Source organism: Dysidea avara, chromosome 4, assembly GCF_963678975.1.
Source record: "Dysidea avara chromosome 4, odDysAvar1.4, whole genome shotgun sequence".
In the NCBI taxonomy this organism is placed as follows: Eukaryota; Metazoa; Porifera; class Demospongiae; order Dictyoceratida; family Dysideidae; genus Dysidea; species Dysidea avara.
The window spans coordinates 42,335,809-42,357,066 of NC_089275.1; the positions used below are offsets into that span (position 1 = coordinate 42,335,809).

A 21,258-nucleotide genomic window follows, 5' to 3' on the forward strand; every position below is an offset into this window, starting at 1 on the left:
AATGCTCATAACTTATGTATCCTTGGGTTTACTGCAATGAAACAAAGATTTTCCATCTCCTCTTGGGCATGCAAATAAGATGATATCCAGGGTTTTATTGTTAGTCCCTTTCGTCACTGAGAAAGAGGCATTTAAAAAATTTATGTAATTTTTTCAATAATACGCAAATATTTCACCCAATGTACGTATTCAATGCTTTATACTGTAAATTAATTTTAGGCTTGCACAGTTGTGTTGGGTTTTCGCAGATCCGGTCACACATATGCAACACTTTCATACCTCAGATCAACGGAGCCACCCAGGCTACATTTCATATGTAGCCCAGCTAGCCGGGCTACAACTGCGTAGTGATTATATAGACGTTGAGGCCAAAATTGATTGTGGGATCGATTAATACCCATGTGATTAGGATGCACGACTTGGATTTTGCCATGAAAACCACTCAGACGGAGAGTGTTTTGTTATCCTACGAGTTGAAAAACATTGGGCTAAGGTGATAACTAGCGCTATAGCTTATTCACCAATCATTTCCACACATTTTCGAATACGGACACACACCCATCATGAAGCTACCACTCTGCATGGAGTAACCACTCTACAAGCAAGCTTACCTATTTAGGCCTTTGGTTAACTCCATACTTTTTCATAAACAATTCAATAGCACTGATTAAAACATTAAACTTGTGTAACTGAAATTTTCCGTGTTATCTCTAGGATATGTCCATTCATCGTCACCAAACGTAACCAGAACGTACTAGCTGCTGACCCATGATCAAAAATTTAACGTATGCATATATAATATATCCAGTTACTGCAATAGTATTGGCTTGGGTGATTGATTGTCCTGTACAGGCTATCAGCCTGATAAGTGTTACATATTAGCTGTAACATGGGGCATTCAGACTTTTCCTGACATACATATCAGGCAAAGCCCTCATGTCCGTGTTACAACTATTACATAAACACACAAAAAAGCACATACAAAAAAGCACACACAAAAAACAAATAAGTCAAACATCTTTCTCCACAACTGGGTGGAGAGCCCAGTAGCGGAGGACAGTCTCTGCATTATATCTCCAAAGACAAATGGAAAGTTGCTGGATCAGCTCAAATTTGGTATGTGGACTACTGATGGTGGAGGGCGTGTCCACAGCAAAAATTATTTCATTTTCATAAAGGCAGCACTGAGCTACGAATACACAAAAATCGTGTTTTCTTTCTTCCTGACAATATACTCATGGTGTTGCGTGCCAGCTTCTTGGGCTGCACAACACACTACTGTGTGTCATGTACTGTAGTTGAGCCATGTCCAACAGTGCATGGCATTTGCGAAGGTCAGTGCATTTTCAATGAGTTATCTTTACATGAGTAGAGTAAGCCACCAATGTTCAACCACCGTGGGTTTGGATGCAATTTTTCTTTAAACCTGCAAAGGAAATTCCTGCTCTTGCTACTGTATTCCATTTGAGAGGTCTAGGCCATAGACACTTACAATTGCAAAGTTTCAGACCTGTAGCTTTCTTTGTCTGGCTGTAGGAGCTGCAAAAGTGACCTGTCCAAATGTTCTCAATGATTGACCAAAAATATGTACCATCGGTTGAGTGGCACTGCTCGCAATGCTTGAAGCTGATCAAGTCTTTCTGTGCTTGATATGAAAGAGTAACTCTTATACTCTCCAAGTATATACAGATATTTGGCTTAGTCCTTGAATAGATGAATTTCATAATAAGGAATTTTAAACCATTGCCCCTAGCAACCTGAATTTACATTATTTTGTAGGTGTGAATGTCAAAAGTAATGTCTCCAATTTTAAAGGGATAGCATATATAGGTCATGAGATATGACATTTTAAAGTTTGCAGTTTTCCCATACATTATGGGTAACAGTTGCCCCTTCTGGGAAGTCACGTGATAATGTATGGGAAAACCACAAATTTCAAAATGTCATATCTCATGATCTATATACTCTATCATTTTAAAATTTGGAGAGGTTAATTGTGTGATTCATACTTACAAATAATGTTAAATTGAGAAATGACATTAATTGAATTTATTGTTTTCCCACACATTATTTATGTGATTGCCCAGAAGGGGCAACTATTGCCCCCTCTCATAGATAGTGTATGGAAAAACGACAAACTTTAAAATGTTATATCTCATGACCTATATACTTATGCTATCTTTTTAAAATTTGAAGATGTTACTATAGACATTTACCCCTACAATTATTGTAAAATTCAGGTTGCTACGGGCAACTTTTGTTATTGTGAAATTCATCCATTACAAAGCTCCAAAGTCACTTCTGTTATGTAATATAAATTCAGCCACATGTGAAGCTCGTGCACATCAAATAGTCACCTATATCAAAAACAATCTGAAATTTTCCATGTAAGTGTCTATGGCCTAGACCTCTCCAAAGGCATAGCAAGAGTAGGAGTTTTCTTTCGTTTATCCTTTTTGTTAACATCATAGATATTTCCTGGTTACTACCACCTTATTCAGTCTCAATCATGTCTAGTAGCTATTATCATATCCTGTGCAACAACATAGTATTTCATCCATGACACAATCTCTAAAAATTGAAGTTAAGCCAGTTATGTATTTTTTTTTGTAATATAAGAAATTTTGATTGCAATTGTTAATCCAAGGTATAGCTGCATAATAAATTAGCCTATGAGATGCCGTGCAAATGATCTTAAAAATTAACATAGTTGTAATGGTTTAGACCAAGCATGTAATTAGAGCAGTAGCCACTGAATGTTCAATTAAAGTAATTATCGTGATGACTTAAAATATAATATATTATGATCTTTTCACAAACTCAAATAGTTGAAAAGTTGTCCTGCACTGGGTCCTGATTTGAAGTTTTTGAGGTAGAATTTTAGTAGTTGGAAACTTACATGGCATGTAAGAGTGGCCCATACAGATTGGCAGTCATATTAGAATGCAAAATTAAACTGTTGGTATAGTGTAGTGAGGACGTATCTTGTGACCCAAGTGCATGACATAAATTGTGACTGAGTTTGACTAAACCTGGCCTCAACGCACAAATCTTCGTTAGGAGATATGGCAACTTCATTGTGTAGTAACTTCCCAGTGCCTACAGCTGTGCAAACAAAATTTGCACCAGTTATTCATCTATTTACTAGCTATCACTGTGTGGGTGTATAAGTTTCTGATACCCAAAATATTTCCTGTTTTGGGCAGTTTTTTTTGAACGGGTAATAATATCACAGGTGGTAGTAATAGGGGCGGTGGGTGGGCTTAATATAGAAGTATAAAATGGAGCAAGAAGACGAATGGAATCCAGAGGCCACATTTGGGCCCTTCATGACCCTCCATGGCCCTCAAATCACTCCCAATTGATTGAGAACACTATTGGCAAGCTCTCTGTGAAGTCCCAGTTCACTACACACCATTACAACAAAGCCATGGCCATTTAATGGCGCTTTGACAGGGTTGGAAGAAAGCTGCTGCAGAAACCAGACTTGCCAGTCCTGAAGGAAATACAGAGTGGAATATGATAGTGTATTGGACCAGCAATCCATTTCTGGTAAAAACGTAAGTTTAATTTTGTGTGTGTGGAAGCCGGGTTATATGAAATCCGGTCACAGTTTAGGAGTTCTATAGATTCCCATGCATGACTTAAACAACTGCCAATAGAAGGTCATACTCAGTTTTACATTAATTTTATATTATATTGCTACAATGTGTAGAAATATTCTTTCCTCAATAAAAAATCCAAATAATAAAACTAGTCTCTTATTACAGTGACAAATCTGTTAGTAGCTACACTGTTAAAAGTGGGGAGTTACCACAACTCTGGGGAGTAAAACATTTTACTTTGCTAGGGGAGTTTGGAATACTAGCAAAGTAACGGCAACTTGTGGAGATTATAGAGACTCATGGAGAGTGTAAAGAACTCCAAGTATGTTATGGTACTAACTTGAAGAGTTCCCATTACTAGCTAGTTATACTTTCATATTCGCAAGAAGACTATTAGAGTGTACTAGACTGCTCTATTAGAGTATTGGTGACTGCTCTATTAGAGTATCTCGATCTGTAAAATCTTTCCTCTCTAGATCTGGATCCTTCCCTTTCCTGGAGCTACAGCAGCAGCAGTATGATGTCCCGCCATAGTTAACATGGATATTAGTGGAGAACACCACGGTAATCTTGATATTGCAGTAATATTGTTTCTAAGCCTCAGTTGTCCCCATATACAAAAAAGTTAATGCCACTACATATGTGACTGGATCTGCGAAAACCCAACACAATAGAGCAAGCCTAAATTTCCAGTATAATAAAGCATTGTAAATATTGGGTGAAATAATTGCGAATTATTGAAAAAATTCCGTAAATTTTTTTAAACGCCTCTTTTTTAGTGAAGGAAGGGACTAACAATAAAAACCTGGATATCGTCTTATCCACCTACTCATGAGGAGTTGGAAATCTTTGTTTCGTAGACCCAAGCATACGTAAGTTATGAGCATTTGTTTACATTACATCAAAACAATAGTACGCAATCGATTTTTCTTCATGAATTGTGCCTTTGTATGCAGTGAAGAAAGGTAGTAGAAGGACAAACATACCCAGTAATAAATAATTCCCCTATTCATGGCAAACACGATGGTGAAAAGTTCAGCCCAGTATGTCAATCCGTTCGTAAGTTACAATCATTTTGGTAAGCACCTGTAGTTTATTTTCCCTATACTTGCTGTACAATTGATTCTTCTGTTGTTGCTACTTTGTAGGGCTGTAACTCTGAAAGTTATTGGCACATAAGACTGAAACTTTTCCAGAAGGTACACTTGGCAAAGTAGATTAATAAACAGGAATTGGAAAAATGCGCTATTGTGTTGGGTTTTTGCAGATCCAGTCACATATATATATGCATGCAGTAAAAATACATACCAACTCCATCTATCTGGTGATAGTGGATGATTTGGTAGGTGTGCAGGGTTCAATATCTTTTTTACTATATATCCCTTATTGGAGCTTGGAGGGGTAAGAATTTTTGGGGAATGATACCAGAGAGGAGGAAAATGAAAATTTGTATCTTTCATAGGATGTACGGTTCTGTGGCAACTGACTGGACAGCTTTTCCTCCAAGCTCTCATCTTTTCTAGCGTAGGAATACTGCTCTTGTAATCGGGTACCATAGTGGATATACTGTACCACCGATTGAGTCTGTCCATACGTAATAATTATGCCCACATGACCCCTCTTACTTACATCTTAACATTTTGTCTTGCATGCATCCGCATTACTTATTTCTTCCTAGACTTATTGAGACCACTTTCCACAACTTCCTCACAAGTTTTTCAGGAGTACCTCAGGGTTCCGGCTTTTGTTATTCCTACTTTATAAATGATTTACTGCCAGAAATATCCTCTACCATCAGGCTCTATTGTTTCTATATACTGAGGATGTGTTACAGCTTCAACAAGATTTAGAGATATTGTCACAATGGGCTAAGGACTGGTTAATGTCTTTTAACTTATCAAAATGCAAGCATTTAACTTTAGCAAATAAACATTCACCTACTTATCTGACTATCACATTGATGGCTGCTATTAGCAAGGTTAGCTCCTGCAAATATCTTGGGGTCACTATTACTAATAACCAAAGCTGGAGTAAGCGCATTGCTAATGTTGTGAATAAAACACACTGTATCCGAGGTTTTCTTCAAAGAAATCTAAGGCAATGTTCAATATCAGTGAAATCAAAGCTTACCTAGCAATTTTGTTAGGCCAAGAGTACAATATGCTTCTGTAATACTGTCCCCTTACACAAACCGTGATAAAACTGGGGTACAGCATAAAGCTGCTTGACTTGTATGTAATGACTTCTCAACCTATTCAAGTGTGACATCAAGGCTGAATGATCTCAAGTGGAACTCTCTGGAAGATAGAAGGTCTCAGTCGAGACTTATTATGTTCTATAAAATTATTCATAAAATAGTGGAAGTTAACTTTAACTCCTATCTGCATCCGTCTGGAACAATAACTCGTGGTCACCAATTAAGGTTTAGACAACTTCAAACAAGGATAAATTCACGTCATCACTCATTTTGCTAGAGCTGTGAAACTGGACAGAATATCATAACCGGTTACTGGGCAATCATAACTGCCGGTTATCCAGTTAACTGAACTTCACAAAATTTTCTCTAATTTTTATGCTGGACTTTAATTTTAAGCTACATGCACCTTAAAATTTGTAGTTTATTATACTTGTAGTGGTCAAAGTAATAGGCAACAAGTCATTATACGTAAAGCTGAATCCTACAACAAGTGTGATATCAATGTTGAAGAATGAATAGAGTTCCCAAACCATACATTGTTGAGTGAAAATACTAGGGATTGGTTATCCAGTTATGAGACATAATAACCGATAACTGAATTTATAAAAAATAACTGGTCAATTAATTAGTTAACCAGTTAAGTGTCACAGCTCTAATTTCTGCCAGCCTCTATATGTGAATGGAACTCTCTACCAAGAAAAGTAGTTATTTCTTCTAAATTTACAACCAATTTATCCAATTTACGTATGTATGTACACATACACTCATGTTTGAGTTCTGTGCATTACAAATAAATAAAATAAATTGAACATATCTGGACTACCACCAAGTTTTAACAGAACAACACAGATTCTGGCAACATAGAAGCTGGGTAACACCACAATACATTACTTTGCTCAGTGTTTGAATGAAAAAGGACAATGTGACGTGCTTCTGGTATAATTTTGTAAACGTAGCATTTGATAAAGTTCCCCATTTCTTAAAAGTTATATCACTATGGTATCAGTGGTACTCTCCTTATATGGATTGAGAATTTCCTTCATAACCGCTCACAAAGAATAATTCTTAATATTATATTAAGCAAAACTCTCCATCTGATGTTCTCTCTGGTGTTCCACAGGGTATTTTACTAGCTACTTTGTTGTTTTTATGATCTTCATTGATGACATTCCTTTACAAGTACAAATCAAGATCACTGATGATGTTATTCTTTGCCGTAATATCCATCCTGTTTTGTTTTACAGAGGTCTTGACCTCCTCACATAATGGTCACACAAATAGCAAATGATATTAAAGGAAGTGTGAGTTTTTAAGAATCTCTAACAAAAAGGAACATCATATCCCATACCTATTATACTGACATCTATCTGATAAATGAAGTTACACATGTTAAATATCTTGGAGTAACAATAGATCATAATCCCTGGATTGAACATATTAAACAGATAGCAAGTAAAGCCACCAAAGTCAATGCCTTTCTATATTGCAACTTATGCCACTGTCCCGTCAATATCAAACTTAACTGCTCTAAAGCCATGGTAAGACTTGTAATGGAATATGCTTCTCCTGTTTTGGACCCCGACACAGCTACAGTACCAACATTAATCTTCTAGGATCAGTTCAGAGATCAGCAGCAAGAAGGACTATGATGGATTCTCAAGCGTTTCGTCAATGTTAATTAATCTTAATTTACCTTCCCTGAAAACCAGAAGAATAAGAGCGAAATTAGAAATGATGTATAAAATAAATAATAATCTTGTCAGTGTACCACATGATTGTCTGATCCCTATCCCACCCTTCTTGAAACAAAGGTATAGCTAAAAAGCAGTGAAACAACCTGCAGATATACTAGTGGACATTTATACTTCAGTCTGTAACCATGACTGAATTTGATTAAATGTCCACTAGTACACTGTATCTACAGGTATAGGCAACCTCTCTTGTGTGAATACTTTTTAGCTGTTCCCTTGTGTCACTACTTTTTTGACAACTTTAAAATTCTTACTATTTGTTTGTTTACTGTTCATAATTATGGCTAGTGAACCTGTACATACCACATCAAAAGGAAGAATGGTGCCTGACTTACCATTAGTGCTGAGCGATAGTAAAAATTTTACTATCACGATAGTTACTCATTAAATATCGCGATAGTGAATACTATCCCGATAGTTTATGAAACACTTTGCTCTTAACAAAGTCTTAGTTATTTGCAGCCATATCTTGCATGCACAGGACATTTGTTAATTAACTGTGTGGGTGGCCGATGAATATGGACTTTTGGTAAAGCTTTTACAGGCCACTCCTTTGTAAGAAAGTTGGTAATACCGACTGATAGAAGGGTTATTAATACCATTTTAATGCAGATATGAGCTTATCATAAATATCACTATAGTGATATCCCTACTATCGCGATAACGATAGTGATTTACTATCGCGATATATCGCACTATCGATACTATTGCTCAGCCCTACTTACCATACAATTAATTTTGCATGTGAACACGTGCCACAACTATTAATTACATGTAAGCTTATCTAATTGCTCAGAGATGCTTGTTAAAGCTAGCTCACTAGTTATGGTTGCAATGGATGAATTGATTGAGAGTTTGTTGTTATTGTACACATGATCTTACTACAAAATCTCAGCCCATGGCATGTAAAGAATGTGAAATGGGATGCATAGAAGAAGTGTGAAAGGAAACATTTAGCTGCTCCCTGTCAAATATTAGGTAAGCATACTGTTGGTAAAGAAGAGCAATAGAGTTTATGTGATGATTACTGAAATTGATAGTGCTACATGTACATTCATGATGTCTTGACTATCTCCTATACTCCATCCATACCTTCCAGTAACAGCTGTGGCTAGCTATAGTGTTAGAAGGTGGATATATTAATTCACTATCTCATATATTACAACCGACATGTACTACAGCTGTTACACTATATCATGCACCATCATTATTTGCTGCCCCAGTATGTGATACTCAGTGAAACACCCATCATGTTTTTGTTTACCTAAATTATTTGTGTAATAGTTGTATCATGTACCCAAGTGATTTGCCTGATATGTGCACCCAAGCTCGAGTGCCATCAGGCCCGAGAGTGTGGGTGTACATATCAGGCAAATCACGAGGTCACATGATACAACTGATATGTACCATGCCAATGCAGGCTAAGAGCCTGCGGGCAATTAATTACCCAAACCAATAAGAGACTAATCACTGAATTCATTATATAGACCAACTTGTGAAATTCGATTATGGGACAGCAGCAACTAACGTTGTGACTATGTTTGTTAACACGAACGGAAATCCTAACAGTATCACGGAAAATTTCAATTAAGCTATTTTACAAATATTGTAAAGCCACTGCATCGTTTTACAGACCATTTACTAAACACCTATAGGGATAAGCTTTGCTGTAGAGTGTTTATCTTGTGTTACTCGAAAAGTGGGCATGTCCGTATTCGAAAATGTGGTGAACCACTTAAGAATATGCTATAGCACTAGTTCTCACCCTAAACCAATGTTTCTCAACTCATAGGATGGCAAAGGTGACAAATCGCTTCCGTCTGAGTGCTGTAGGATGCAAAATCAAAGCATGGTTTTCATCACATTACCAATAATAAATTCCCACAATCAATTTCTGCTTGAGTTTTATATAAAGGACTTGGCAGTACTGCTCCCACATCAAGGCCATGAATGTACCACAGCCAGCCATGGTTTAACTTAAATGTACCATGGCCAGCCAAGGTTTATAAGATATGTACCCTGAAATTTGCCTTTGAAGTTAGGTGGCTTTATGGTACATAATTGATTGTAATTCTGTGTATGTATATGTAATAGCTGTAACACGGGCATGAGGGGTTTGCCTGATATGTATGCCCGACTGCCCAAGGGCAGAGGGCATACATATCAGGCAAAGCCCAAATACCCCATGTTACAGCTAATATGTAACACTTATCAGGCTGATAGCCTGTACAGGGCGATCAATCACCCAAGCCAATATGAGTGCAGCCACTGGATGTATTATATATGCATACCTAAAATTTTCAATTATGGGTCAGCAGCTAGTACGTTCTGGTTATGTTCGGTTACGATGAACGGACATATCCTTGAGATACCACGGAGAATTTCGGTTACGCGAGTTTAATGTTTTAATCAGTGCTATTATTGAATCGTTTATGGAATAATGATGGAGTTTACTAAAGGCCTAGATAGGTAAGCTTGCTTGTAGAGTGGTTACTCCGTGCAGAGTGGTACCTTCGTGATGGGGGTATGTCTGTATTCAAAAATGTGCAGAAATGATTGGTGAATAAGCTACAGCAGCTAGTTTTCACCTTATCCCAACATTTTTCAACTCGTAGGATCGTGAGGATAACAAAATGCTCTCCGTCTGAGTGGTTTTCATGGCAAAATCCAAGTCGTACATCCTAATCACATGAGTATTAATCGATCCCACAATCGATTTCGGCATCAATGCCTATATAATCACTGCCCAGTTGTAACCCAGTCTACATTTCGTATGTAGCCCGGCTACATACGAAATGTAGCCTGGGAGGCTCCTTTGATCTGAGGTGTGAAAGTGTTACATATATATATATATGTAATAGTTATACCATGGGCAAGAGTACGTATATACAGACAAAGCACGAGTGCCTGTGGTACAACTAAAATGTTCTACTTTAGCATGCAGACTCACCTAATTGGCAAAATGTTTAGTTGCTATACCCTTCTCTTATATAGGGAACCAAGTAAGCTGTGATTGTGGGATTGAATTTTGCCAAACAAACTGTGATTGTGGGATTCAATTTTAATACATCAAACAGTAGTTTGATTTTACTTTTGCTAATATAGTAATTTTAGAGAGACCAGTGTTAATTATGTTACTTTAATTATTACATTTACAAAAGTAAAAAAAAAAAAAAAACTACTGTTGATGTATTAAAATTGAATCCCACAATCACAGCTTGTTTGATTCCTTATATAAGAGAAGAGAGATAACAGTATAACATCAAAGAAATCTAATGATTTCTGGACATAGTGTGTACTTCTATTAGGTGTGCAATATGTCTCAAGTTAACGAGATATGTACCACTCTGCGTGGGCAGTTCAAAGGCACCGCCAGTGCCATAATTTGTATACTGCACTGCTGCAGACCGGAGCGAGTGCATTATAACTTATAACGCACTGGTTGCGGTTTTTTAGACCACAACGAGTGCATTATGAGTTATAATGCACCGACCGCAGTGCAATATACAGATATTGCACTGGCTGCGGTTTTGTGCAGCATAGCACAAGTGCCGGTGGCGAAGACCACTACGACACCTCACCTAATAGGTGGAAAGACACTTCACAGATCACTAGAATTCTTTTATAGCCTGACATGTAAAGGTTGATTGTGGGCCATAACGTCACCAATACGTATAATGTTTACAAGCAGCCAATTGCGATCGAAAAATCCAACACGGGTGGCCACAACTCTAGTCTACATATATATATATATATATATATATATATATATATATATAAACGTACTTATACACCTTACTAGTCTGGTGCCATCTTAGCCCAAATTAAACTGTAGCCCACTTCAACAATGACTCAATAAAACAAATATATTCTAAATAATACTAACCTTTACGTTCGATTGTGGTAACCAGTTTTGTCATGCCACCTGATTCGGTGTGAATAGTAAGAATTAGACTAGCATCGTTTAGTAGTTAGGTTTTGTTTACTTAAAACGTCTATTTAGCTACTTTTTTTGCTCGAGAGAATCACTATGGCGATTAGTCTGGCGCTTAGTCTATATGGCGATTGAGTGATCACGCTGGCATGCTGAGCACTACATGATGAGAGTCAAACAGCGAATGCAGGTTAGTGATATAACCCATAGCGTACTAGCTTGGTACTAGCTTTCAATATCTCAGGTGGCTTCAGTACTGCAGGGGGAACGTCATCGCAACGTCCGGCTTGGTTACCCACAATCGATGTTAGAAACCTGGCCTTTATAAGTGTTACAGCTGTCTTGTGAGACTCTCCCCACCTATTAGGTGAGTGGTACATAACAGTTATACAACGTGCACTCGTGCTCTACCTATATAAACGCACTTGCCTTCGGGCCTAACGGCCCTCAGGCTCGTGCATTTATATCAGGCAGAGCACTCGTGGCCGTTGTATAACTATATAATACGCACTGCCTTAACAAGATATATGCACTGGTACCAGTGCGTATATCTCGTTAAGACAGTGTGTATATCACGTTAACATTTTGAACCAGTGCAATATGAGATATATGTGCACTGGCTTTCCTTTGATCTGAGGTGTGAAAGTGGCACATATATACTATGCAGTAAATGATAAGAGATTGTTCAACTCACATACCAAGCTAGAGTTATGTCATCCAGCTATATTACAACATGTAAGTAAATAAATCATGCTTATGTATGGAAAAGACCAGCCTTCCATCCAGTATTTACTATGACACTCCAATAGATTTAGATACAGACATTAGTTATAGCATACAGTAGTCAATACGTCACCCATGTGCATAGTCTTGAGCTTGAATTGATGCCATGAAATTTATGTATGAGTTGTTCTCTATATAATCACACACTAACATGAATAATTTCTTTTTCTACCAAAACATGGTTATTCTTTTACCATAGGGTTGGATTGTCTGTATGACTTAGTAATCCCTTATGTTTTACTGTAGTAATACGGTAATTCTGATATAAAATTGCCTGTGGTTATAAATATCATCTAGAGAAGACAGATGGCAAAACCTAAGACTTCGTGTTAGGGATATATGTTTAAGGGGAATTCCCCCAGTATCTCTAGCTGTATGTTTTGCAAACCCTGATGCACTTCTGCATCACGTCCCAAAAAGGTTCACTTTTCATCAAACAAACCTACCCAGATGAAAGTATGACTATGGCCCTGAACCCACCTGAACTAATATGCCCATAAGAAAGTTTGGGACATATGATGGGCATTTTGATTTGGACTTTTTGTTTGTTTGACAACACAGGTGAAGATCACTGTTCCCAAACATGGTCAGATCAGTGCTCTACTAGCTGAGGTGTCCAAGCAAACTGGAGTGAACAAGGACAGGGTGAGCATCAATTAGAGTGATGACATTACATTACATCATCACTACAGATGTTTGCTGCTGACGTGTACAATTGTCGGTTCCACAAGATATTTGATACCAGAGCGAATCTTGGTCTTATCATGGACAAGGATGATATCTATTGGTTAGTTTAGTTGTAAGTGTTACACATAGGTGGATCTGAAGGGGGGCAAATCCTGGCCCTTCTCTTGCCCCCCCCCCCCCCCCCCCCCCTTGATTTATTGGCACCAGAAACAGGAATCGTGCATTCACACTGTATTCAGAAGTCAGGGGTGATTATAATTCTTCAGTGTTATCTAACAAATGTCAGAACAGCTTTTTGGTTGATCTGACATCCATGCCAGCCAATCAGCAAACAACACTATTTGCCTCAAAATATTTGTTTACGCTATGGTATACAGTTGTCCCACCCCTGAAAAATGTCAGACCAAACAATCTTGTTAATTGGTCAGTAAATAGCTGATGGCCGACTAATATAATCACTCCTGAAAAGTACAGAAAGCCAACAGGCAAACAGAAGACAGCAGTTATGCATTTACAGTTATGCATTTACAGTTATGCATTTACAGTTATAAACTGTACACTGTGAAGAAAATGAGACAAATAAGTTTGAATATTTGTGCTAAAGATTCAGATACTCTAATAGAACAGTCACAATTCTAATGTAATTAACTGACATTTTTTGCAAATTATAGTAATACTACCTTATTTTGGATAGTAAACTTTACCATCAATTTTATATGCTTTGCAAAGCATGCATTTTATTAGCTAATTAGCTATCAAAAATGCTTCCGAATTCAAACCTAGAGGAAGTTTAACGTTAAATTTTTTCTCAGAAGACATCCAACTAGAGTCTTAGTTAGAAGTGTATGCCCTTCATTCTTCCAGCTATATCAAACAAAGTTATACAAATGAATGTAACTTGTGTACTAGAGTTCCATTCTTGTCCTCTTAGTGGAATAAACACTGTTTTCTCCTATAACTTCTTGCCCCCCCCCCCCCCCCCTAGAAGTGTCTCCTAGATCCACCTATGTGTATGTGCATGGCTTTACTGGTTGTTGGTATTCCACTCACTCAGTTATGAGGTTCAAGTTACAAGTGCTCAGGATCCCAACTTCACTGTCATCGCAGTGTACAACAGAGAGAAAATGTAAGTGTATGATATGTCATAAGTGTTTGTACACCATTATTTATGAGGAGACTCCCATTATCTATGCCTTCTTGTGTCTGAGAACTGAAAAGCTGTAGTTGTACGTACACACTGTATGTTTTAATTAAATGGAACTCTTGGAGTGGTGGGATCTTTGAAACAGCTAATTCACCTACTTTATCGACTACTTTACAGTATATCAACACTGCTTTCAGATAACTGAGGTTCCCTATTGTTCATATAACCAGCATGTACCGTATAGCGGGTTATTTTCGAAACAGAAATTTTCGCACAAGAAACAAAATCTAAATTTCGAAAGATTTTAATTTCGAAGAGTGCATATTTTGAAGTCTGGATGGATTTCAAATAAACGGAAATTCATGTCACAAATTATGAAGGTGCGTGAATGTTTGCCGAAAACTGACTTACTGATGGAATAATCCCCATTCCTGTGCACTGGAGAGAAGACTGAGGGAGTCACGGGTGGAGTGAATTCACTGGCACGATCACGCTCGATAATAGCTAGCTATCCTACCATAGATTCTAGAGCAGACGGCATCAATTCCCATTCTGGATCACCTGTTTTCTGGTTATTGGTACAGTAATGATACAGTTTACCCATTATCATCAGCAATACTGAGCTAAAACTCGAGGAATGCACGAACGAATCGCCGAAAGTTGGACGATTGCTTTCACTTGTGGGAATTTATTTTCGAAAACAACCGGATGTGGGAATTTATTTTCGAAGAGAAAGGCTTCTTCGAAATATCCGAAAATAAAAACCTTCGAAAATTACCAGCTATACGGTATACCATTTTGATTGTGATGCTTGATTATACATAACACATAATATTTTAAGATGCAGAGGTTGTGTGAGGGTTATTCTCACTCCACAATCTCTATTCCAGAGTCCGTACCATCAACTACACTCATGGCTCAAGCAACACAAGTATATACCATCAACTTTTTGGAGTTCCTCTACTGGTCACTGTACCTCGTGATGGTCTCACCTATCGGACACTCTATGGTATCTTACTAGATCACATGAGGTAGTGTGTGTGTGTGCGAGCGTGCGTGCGTGTGTGTGTGTTACACAAATAATGTCTATCACCTGTGCCTGTTGTACTGCATACATAAATTGCATTATGCTTCTAAAATTCACTGAACTTCTAGGCTGTCTTCCTGCTTCAACTTTTGGGTTCCAAGCCTTGAGCTCATAGTTAAGTCTGAGGTGCTGTTTATGGACTTAAGTCTATAGAAAAATATTGCTTATCTTGTAGGTGTGTTCTAATACTGTGTATTGTGTAATGCTTGTGGTGGCTATGTATTTAATACGTGTACATACTTGTATTTCAACTGCAGACGTTATGTGAAGAAGCAAACCAACACAAAACCAGATAAAATCACTGGCCCATGTATGTAATGAGTAGTCTATGTGTATACGTATGTATGTTTGGCTATGCATACATACATGCCTATTGTACCTAGGAAAAAAAGCTCTCTAACAGAACAGCTCACTTTCAAAAGTGAACCTACAAACTGTAGGGCTGTTACAACCACACTTACAGTACAAAAGTACCATGATACTGCATATTAGAATTTAATGAATGCATGGGCTTTTCTTCTCAAAAATATTACCTAGAAACTACATGAAACCTAATTTTTCTCCAAAAAAGCTATAGTCAAGCACATATGTGCCTTCAGAATAACCCTATTAAAAGAAATTTTATAGAATTTTTAGAATTTTCTGCTAGCTGGCTGATGCCTTCATTCAAGCATATTTCGAGTACAATTAACATTACAAATCTAATTTCTTTACTATCCAATTCTGCTTAGGCCAGAGATATGCCTTTTGTAAGTGTTGATTTGCGGCTAGTGAATACTGGACACTTTTTTTGTATACTGCAGCTACATTAGCTGCATCATGAACATATGTACCATGTAACTTTATCATCCTTATGTCCTGCTTCATTCTCCACTACTGTATAAGTGCTTATTTGTGAGTAGCACATAACGGCTGACTAATTGGAAATTGTCTGTACTTTCCGTATTGACTGGAATGGTTGCAAAGGTGCTTCTCATATTGTTCTTTATTTGTAACACTGCGTAACAGGTAAAACGTAGCTGAAAACAAAGTGAAATGTCCATTTAGCCTTTTAGAAATTGATTAGTTGGGGCATACATTCAGAAGTGAAATTTTTTGTTTAGAATATGCCTGCCTTTGCTATGTGGGTTAATATTATACCAGTCATATTTATGTTACCAAAAAGTCAACAAACAAGTACAGGGAAAAAATAAGTCTATTATAGGGATCATTAAAATTTAATCCCTAATGAAACAAGGGAGGTTGCCTACACCTGCAGAACTAGGGATTTAACATTTGCTAGTACATACTCTACTGTATGTAGTCAATTACAGTTGTGTCCATGACACATTAATCTGTAGTTTTGTCATGATTTTCACAGCTGAAGCAGGCTACGATGAAGCAGACAAACAGGTGGGAAATGCTGACGATGGCTTGATGGACTCTGGGAAAAATAATCACAACAATAAACCTTCTAATGATAACAACACGGAGGCAAAAATTGAGGTAGGTAAAGGGAAGTACAGCAGTGAAGAAAAGAAAGAGGAGACGAAGGCAACAAAGCCAGAGGATTATTTCACCATGAGCATCGTCGATGCAATAGGGTCTCAAGTGCTGCGCAATCTTGTGGATGATGATGCTCCTTTGAAGTTGAATAGTAAGTGTGTGAGTGTGTGTGTGTGTGTGTGTGTGTGTGTGTGTGTGTGTGTGTGTGTGTGTGTGTGTGTGTGTGTGTGTGTGTGTGTGTGTGTGTGTGTGTGTGCTTGTGTTCACAAATACTGGTGCAAGCCAACAAAGCACTATTGGAATTGTGTGTAGATTCCACTCATATCACACACACGGTAGTGTGTCATGCAGCCCAAGAAGCCGGCGCGCCACACCGTGAATATATTAACAGGAAGAAAAAAACATAATTTTCACACCTTTGTAGCTCTGTGCTCCCTAATCCGATTGGAACTAAAATTGCTAGCAAAGTGCCGGCCAGTTAGGGGAGTCTGCATACCAAATTTGAAGAAAATCACTCCAGCCATTTCCGAGATATGAGCAAACAAAATTTCATATTAATTTCTTCGTGTTTTTCTTCATCATCTTCATTTTGCACACTTCGCAAAATCTGCCATAAAACACGAATGCGTGCTCAGATCGGGCTGAAATTTAGCACACTTAAAGGACTCATTAAGACGGATCTCCGTACCAACTTTGGTAGGAATCCGATGAACATTCATGGAGTTATGACCAATTATTTGCGTAAAATAAGGTCGAAGGTCTGTCACGCCTACAGGGTAAACCCCTTGGAGAAATCAGTTGAAAATTGATATGTAGATGGAGCAACCATTGTAGGAGTGCCTTTTAGTGGTTTGAAAGGAATCAAGATAAAGACCATGGAGATACGACACAAAACCCAACTTGTGTCAAAATTACGCGATCAATTTTTATGAATAAAAAAAGCTATTAATTTCCGTGTCTACCAGGCAAACCCTTAGAGCAACGAGCTGAAAATCAGTATGTAGCTGGAATAATCATCATAGAAAGTCCTTGCAGTAGTACAGAAGAATCGGATTACAAACCACTGAGTTATGATTCAAAAGGCAACTACGTGTAGCAAATGCGAGATCAAGATACTGCAATAGAACAGTCACCCTAATAAAGCATTCAGCTGCATTTATAATTTATTCAATTATATACATTGCAAGTTATTCTGTAGGGAATTCAGCTACAAACAAGTCACCCTGTAGTCAGATCAGCTAGAAGAAGGTACCTAATAGAGAGTTCAGCTACAAAGAAACCATCATGTAGAGAGTTCAGCTGCAAACAAATCACCCAGTAGAAAGTTCCGCTATGAACAGATCACCCTGTAGAGAGTTCAGTTAGAAACAAGTCATCCTGTAGAAAGATCAGCTAGAAGAAGTCACCTTGTAGAGAGTTCAGCTACAAAGAAACCACCATGTAAGTGAGTTCACCTGCAAACAAATCACCTATAGAGAGTTCAGCTAGAAACAAGTCACCCTGTAGAGAGATCAGTTAGAAACAAGTCACCCTGTAGAGAGTTCAGCTAGAAGAAGTTACATTGTAGAGAGTTCAGCTACAAAGAAACTGCCATGTAGAGAGTTCAGCTGTAAACAAATTTCCCTGTAGAGAATTCAGCTACAAACAAGTCGTCCGGTAGAGAGATCAGCTAGAAGGATCACCTTGTAAAGAGTTCAGCTACAAAGAAATCACCCTGCTTCATCTTTTCTTCTTCCTGTGGTAAAGAAAAAAAAATGATAGGTTAAAAAGCTCTATAAAGCCAGCCATAGGCCAGCTTTGGGGTATACAAATACAAAAAGAAGTGAAATCTAATCCAAAACAGCCAAGTTGTAAAAAAAGAATGCGGCCCTCAGAAAGGCTATGGTGAAAAAAGATGTGAAATCCAAGGTGGCAGCCAAGAAATGGCTGTGATGGTAGGTTAATGGTAAAAATTTTAATAACAACATTTCAGGTGAATTTTGTGCCAAGACCAAGCAGCACCAAATTCACCTGAATTATTGCTAAGTGCTACAATAATTAGCAGCCACTTGAGTGTAAATAACTACACAATGTGCAACAGTAAACAGTTATTGTACGCATTGCAGACCTTGTATTGATACTTAAATGACTGCATCTGATAAATTTTATGCCTGTGTGTTTGTGTGCATGCATGTGTGATCAGTTAGGCTGGAGGTAAGCTTTACCACAGTAGGATTTGGTGAGAAAAAAGTTCGGCAAATTTCAAAATGGATGAAAATTTTAGTTTAGAAAAATCTTTCAAATTTGCAACCTTCCTTCCACCAGCTCTCCTACTATATGCATTTTAATCACTGCATGTGTGGGGTTTATTTATGTGTTCACCTGTAGACAACACTTATGTGGCATGTGACTGGGACTCCAATAGGAAAAAAGAGCACTATGATCTTGCTGAAGCTGAGGTTAGTTACACCATCACTAACCTCATGTGTTAACCTCTTTGTGTTGTTGTAGTTCAAGGTAAACCATTCTAATGCGATTAAGAATGCTGCTGAAGAAAAAAAGAAGAATATTCACCTGTTGGACTGTGTGAAATTTTTCACTGTGGAAGAGCAGCTTGGAGAGGAATACGCTTGGTGGGTAGTGAGTGTATTACTGCTGCATACCACTTACACAACACATGTACGCTCACTGTAAACACCATGTATACATGCACACGTACCACGCACACTTACAAATGCACATATACAAACACACACACACCACACACATACACCACACACACACACACACACACCACACACACACACACCACACACACACACACCACACACACACACACCACACACACACACCACACACACACACCACACACACACACCACACACACACACCACACACGCACACACACGCACACACATACGCACATACATACATACATACACACACCACACACACACACACCACACATACGCACACACACACCACACATACGCACATACGCACACACACACACACACACACACGCACACACACACCACATACACACACGCACGCACGCACACATACACACACCACATACACACACTCACTCACACACGCACACACACACACAGCATGCACACATGCACACAAGCACCATGTGCATACAAATACACAGACATACTCAAATACACATAGATACACAATACACATTACATAACACACACACACACACACACACAACACACACACTATGTACATACCTAAAAGCAAGATCTTTGGCTGCTATATAAATTGACTTGATTAATGGTCACACTTACCTAGCTGACTGGGAAACCTGTCTGCTACTCAAGTGGCTAGAGTCAATGCTGACAAATCCTCCTGGGGAAGGACTAATTCCCTGCAAGGTGCTGTACCATACCTCACAAGTGAAGGTGATGACAGCCAAGTCCCACCTGGACCTTCACTTACACAAGACGAGGACAGTTGGCAGTTTCTTCTCCTGTTAACACAAGGAATCAACAGAGCTTACTAGGTATTGAACCTGGAACCTTTCGATTACCAGGCTGATGTTCTAATCACTTTCCCACACATACACACACATGCACATGTACACACACACATGCATGCACAAGTGAAACTACAAACTACTGTGGACCACAGAAGGCACTTGAGTCCTGAACCCTACCATTATTGCCCCCAGTCTAAACCAGATCCCCCCATAAATACTGCAGAGTAGTGTGTCTTCGACTACAGGCACAGGCAAGTAATAATTTTTTTGTTTAATTGTTTTCCTTAGGTATTGTAAAAATTGCAAAATGCACAAACCAGCATTTAAGAAAACAGACTTATGGAAACTACCAGAAATTTTGGTGATTCACCTGAAGAGGGCTACTTATAGCCGATACTGTAGAGACAAGCTTGACGTCCTTGTAGACTACCCCATCCAGTAAGTGTAGTTGTGTTGAATAATTATGTGTGTGTTAAGATCTCTCATGCTTAAATATGTTTTATACTTTTTGAGTACCTTTTTAAAACAGTTTTCTGAAAGTCAGAATAGACCAGCTGTACACAAACTAACATATTCACTAATGAATACTGATTTATTGTGAGTTTTACAACATCCAGTATCCTTTGGGAGGCCTTAAAAATGTACTGAAATGGCACTGTTACACATGTGCGTTTAATGAAGCATAACATCTACTGAGAATATCCAATTGATAATCATTACTGCTCATTTGCTTGCCATGGTATCATGATTCTAATGGTGTTTAGACTTTCAAAATTGTACCAAGTATCAAGCCAAAGAAGTTGTTGCTATGATAGACAATGACAGTGATTAGAATGATTTTGATGAAGATGAACGCGATGAACAGTATGAGGCTAGTGAAGATTTAGAAAGCGCTATTTACCCAAAACTTACGCTTGTATTAGTTCCCTTTCATGTCTTCACTCTGTCAAGGTAAAATTTTTATTTAGTTCTCCAAAGCTGGGAAGCTCCAGCATCAGATGATGAGAGCGAAGATGGCAATCACACTGGACAGATTTCACTACCCAAGCCTAGCCCCACTGAAGTTAACAATCAAGAGACTGTGGATTCTACTGTGTCACACTTTTCTGTCAATGT

At 38.2% G+C, this 21,258-nt stretch overlaps 1 protein-coding gene across 2 annotated transcripts in view; it reads left to right on the forward strand.

Annotated features, from left to right (window-relative positions):
• LOC136252220 (ubiquitin carboxyl-terminal hydrolase 4-like) overlaps positions 1-21,258 on the forward strand; it is a 59,088-nt gene that overhangs the window by 22,734 nt on the left and 15,096 nt on the right. For both annotated transcript variants that reach the window (XM_066044614.1, XM_066044615.1), the window contains exons 14-22: positions 12,832-12,915; positions 12,963-13,057; positions 14,012-14,083; positions 14,992-15,132; positions 15,446-15,498; positions 16,549-16,824; positions 19,041-19,111; positions 19,164-19,285; positions 20,431-20,580. In XM_066044614.1, coding sequence (XP_065900686.1) covers positions 12,832-12,915; positions 12,963-13,057; positions 14,012-14,083; positions 14,992-15,132; positions 15,446-15,498; positions 16,549-16,824; positions 19,041-19,111; positions 19,164-19,285; positions 20,431-20,580 — 1,064 coding nt within the window. The remainder of the gene's footprint in view (positions 1-12,831; positions 12,916-12,962; positions 13,058-14,011; positions 14,084-14,991; positions 15,133-15,445; positions 15,499-16,548; positions 16,825-19,040; positions 19,112-19,163; positions 19,286-20,430; positions 20,581-21,258) is intronic.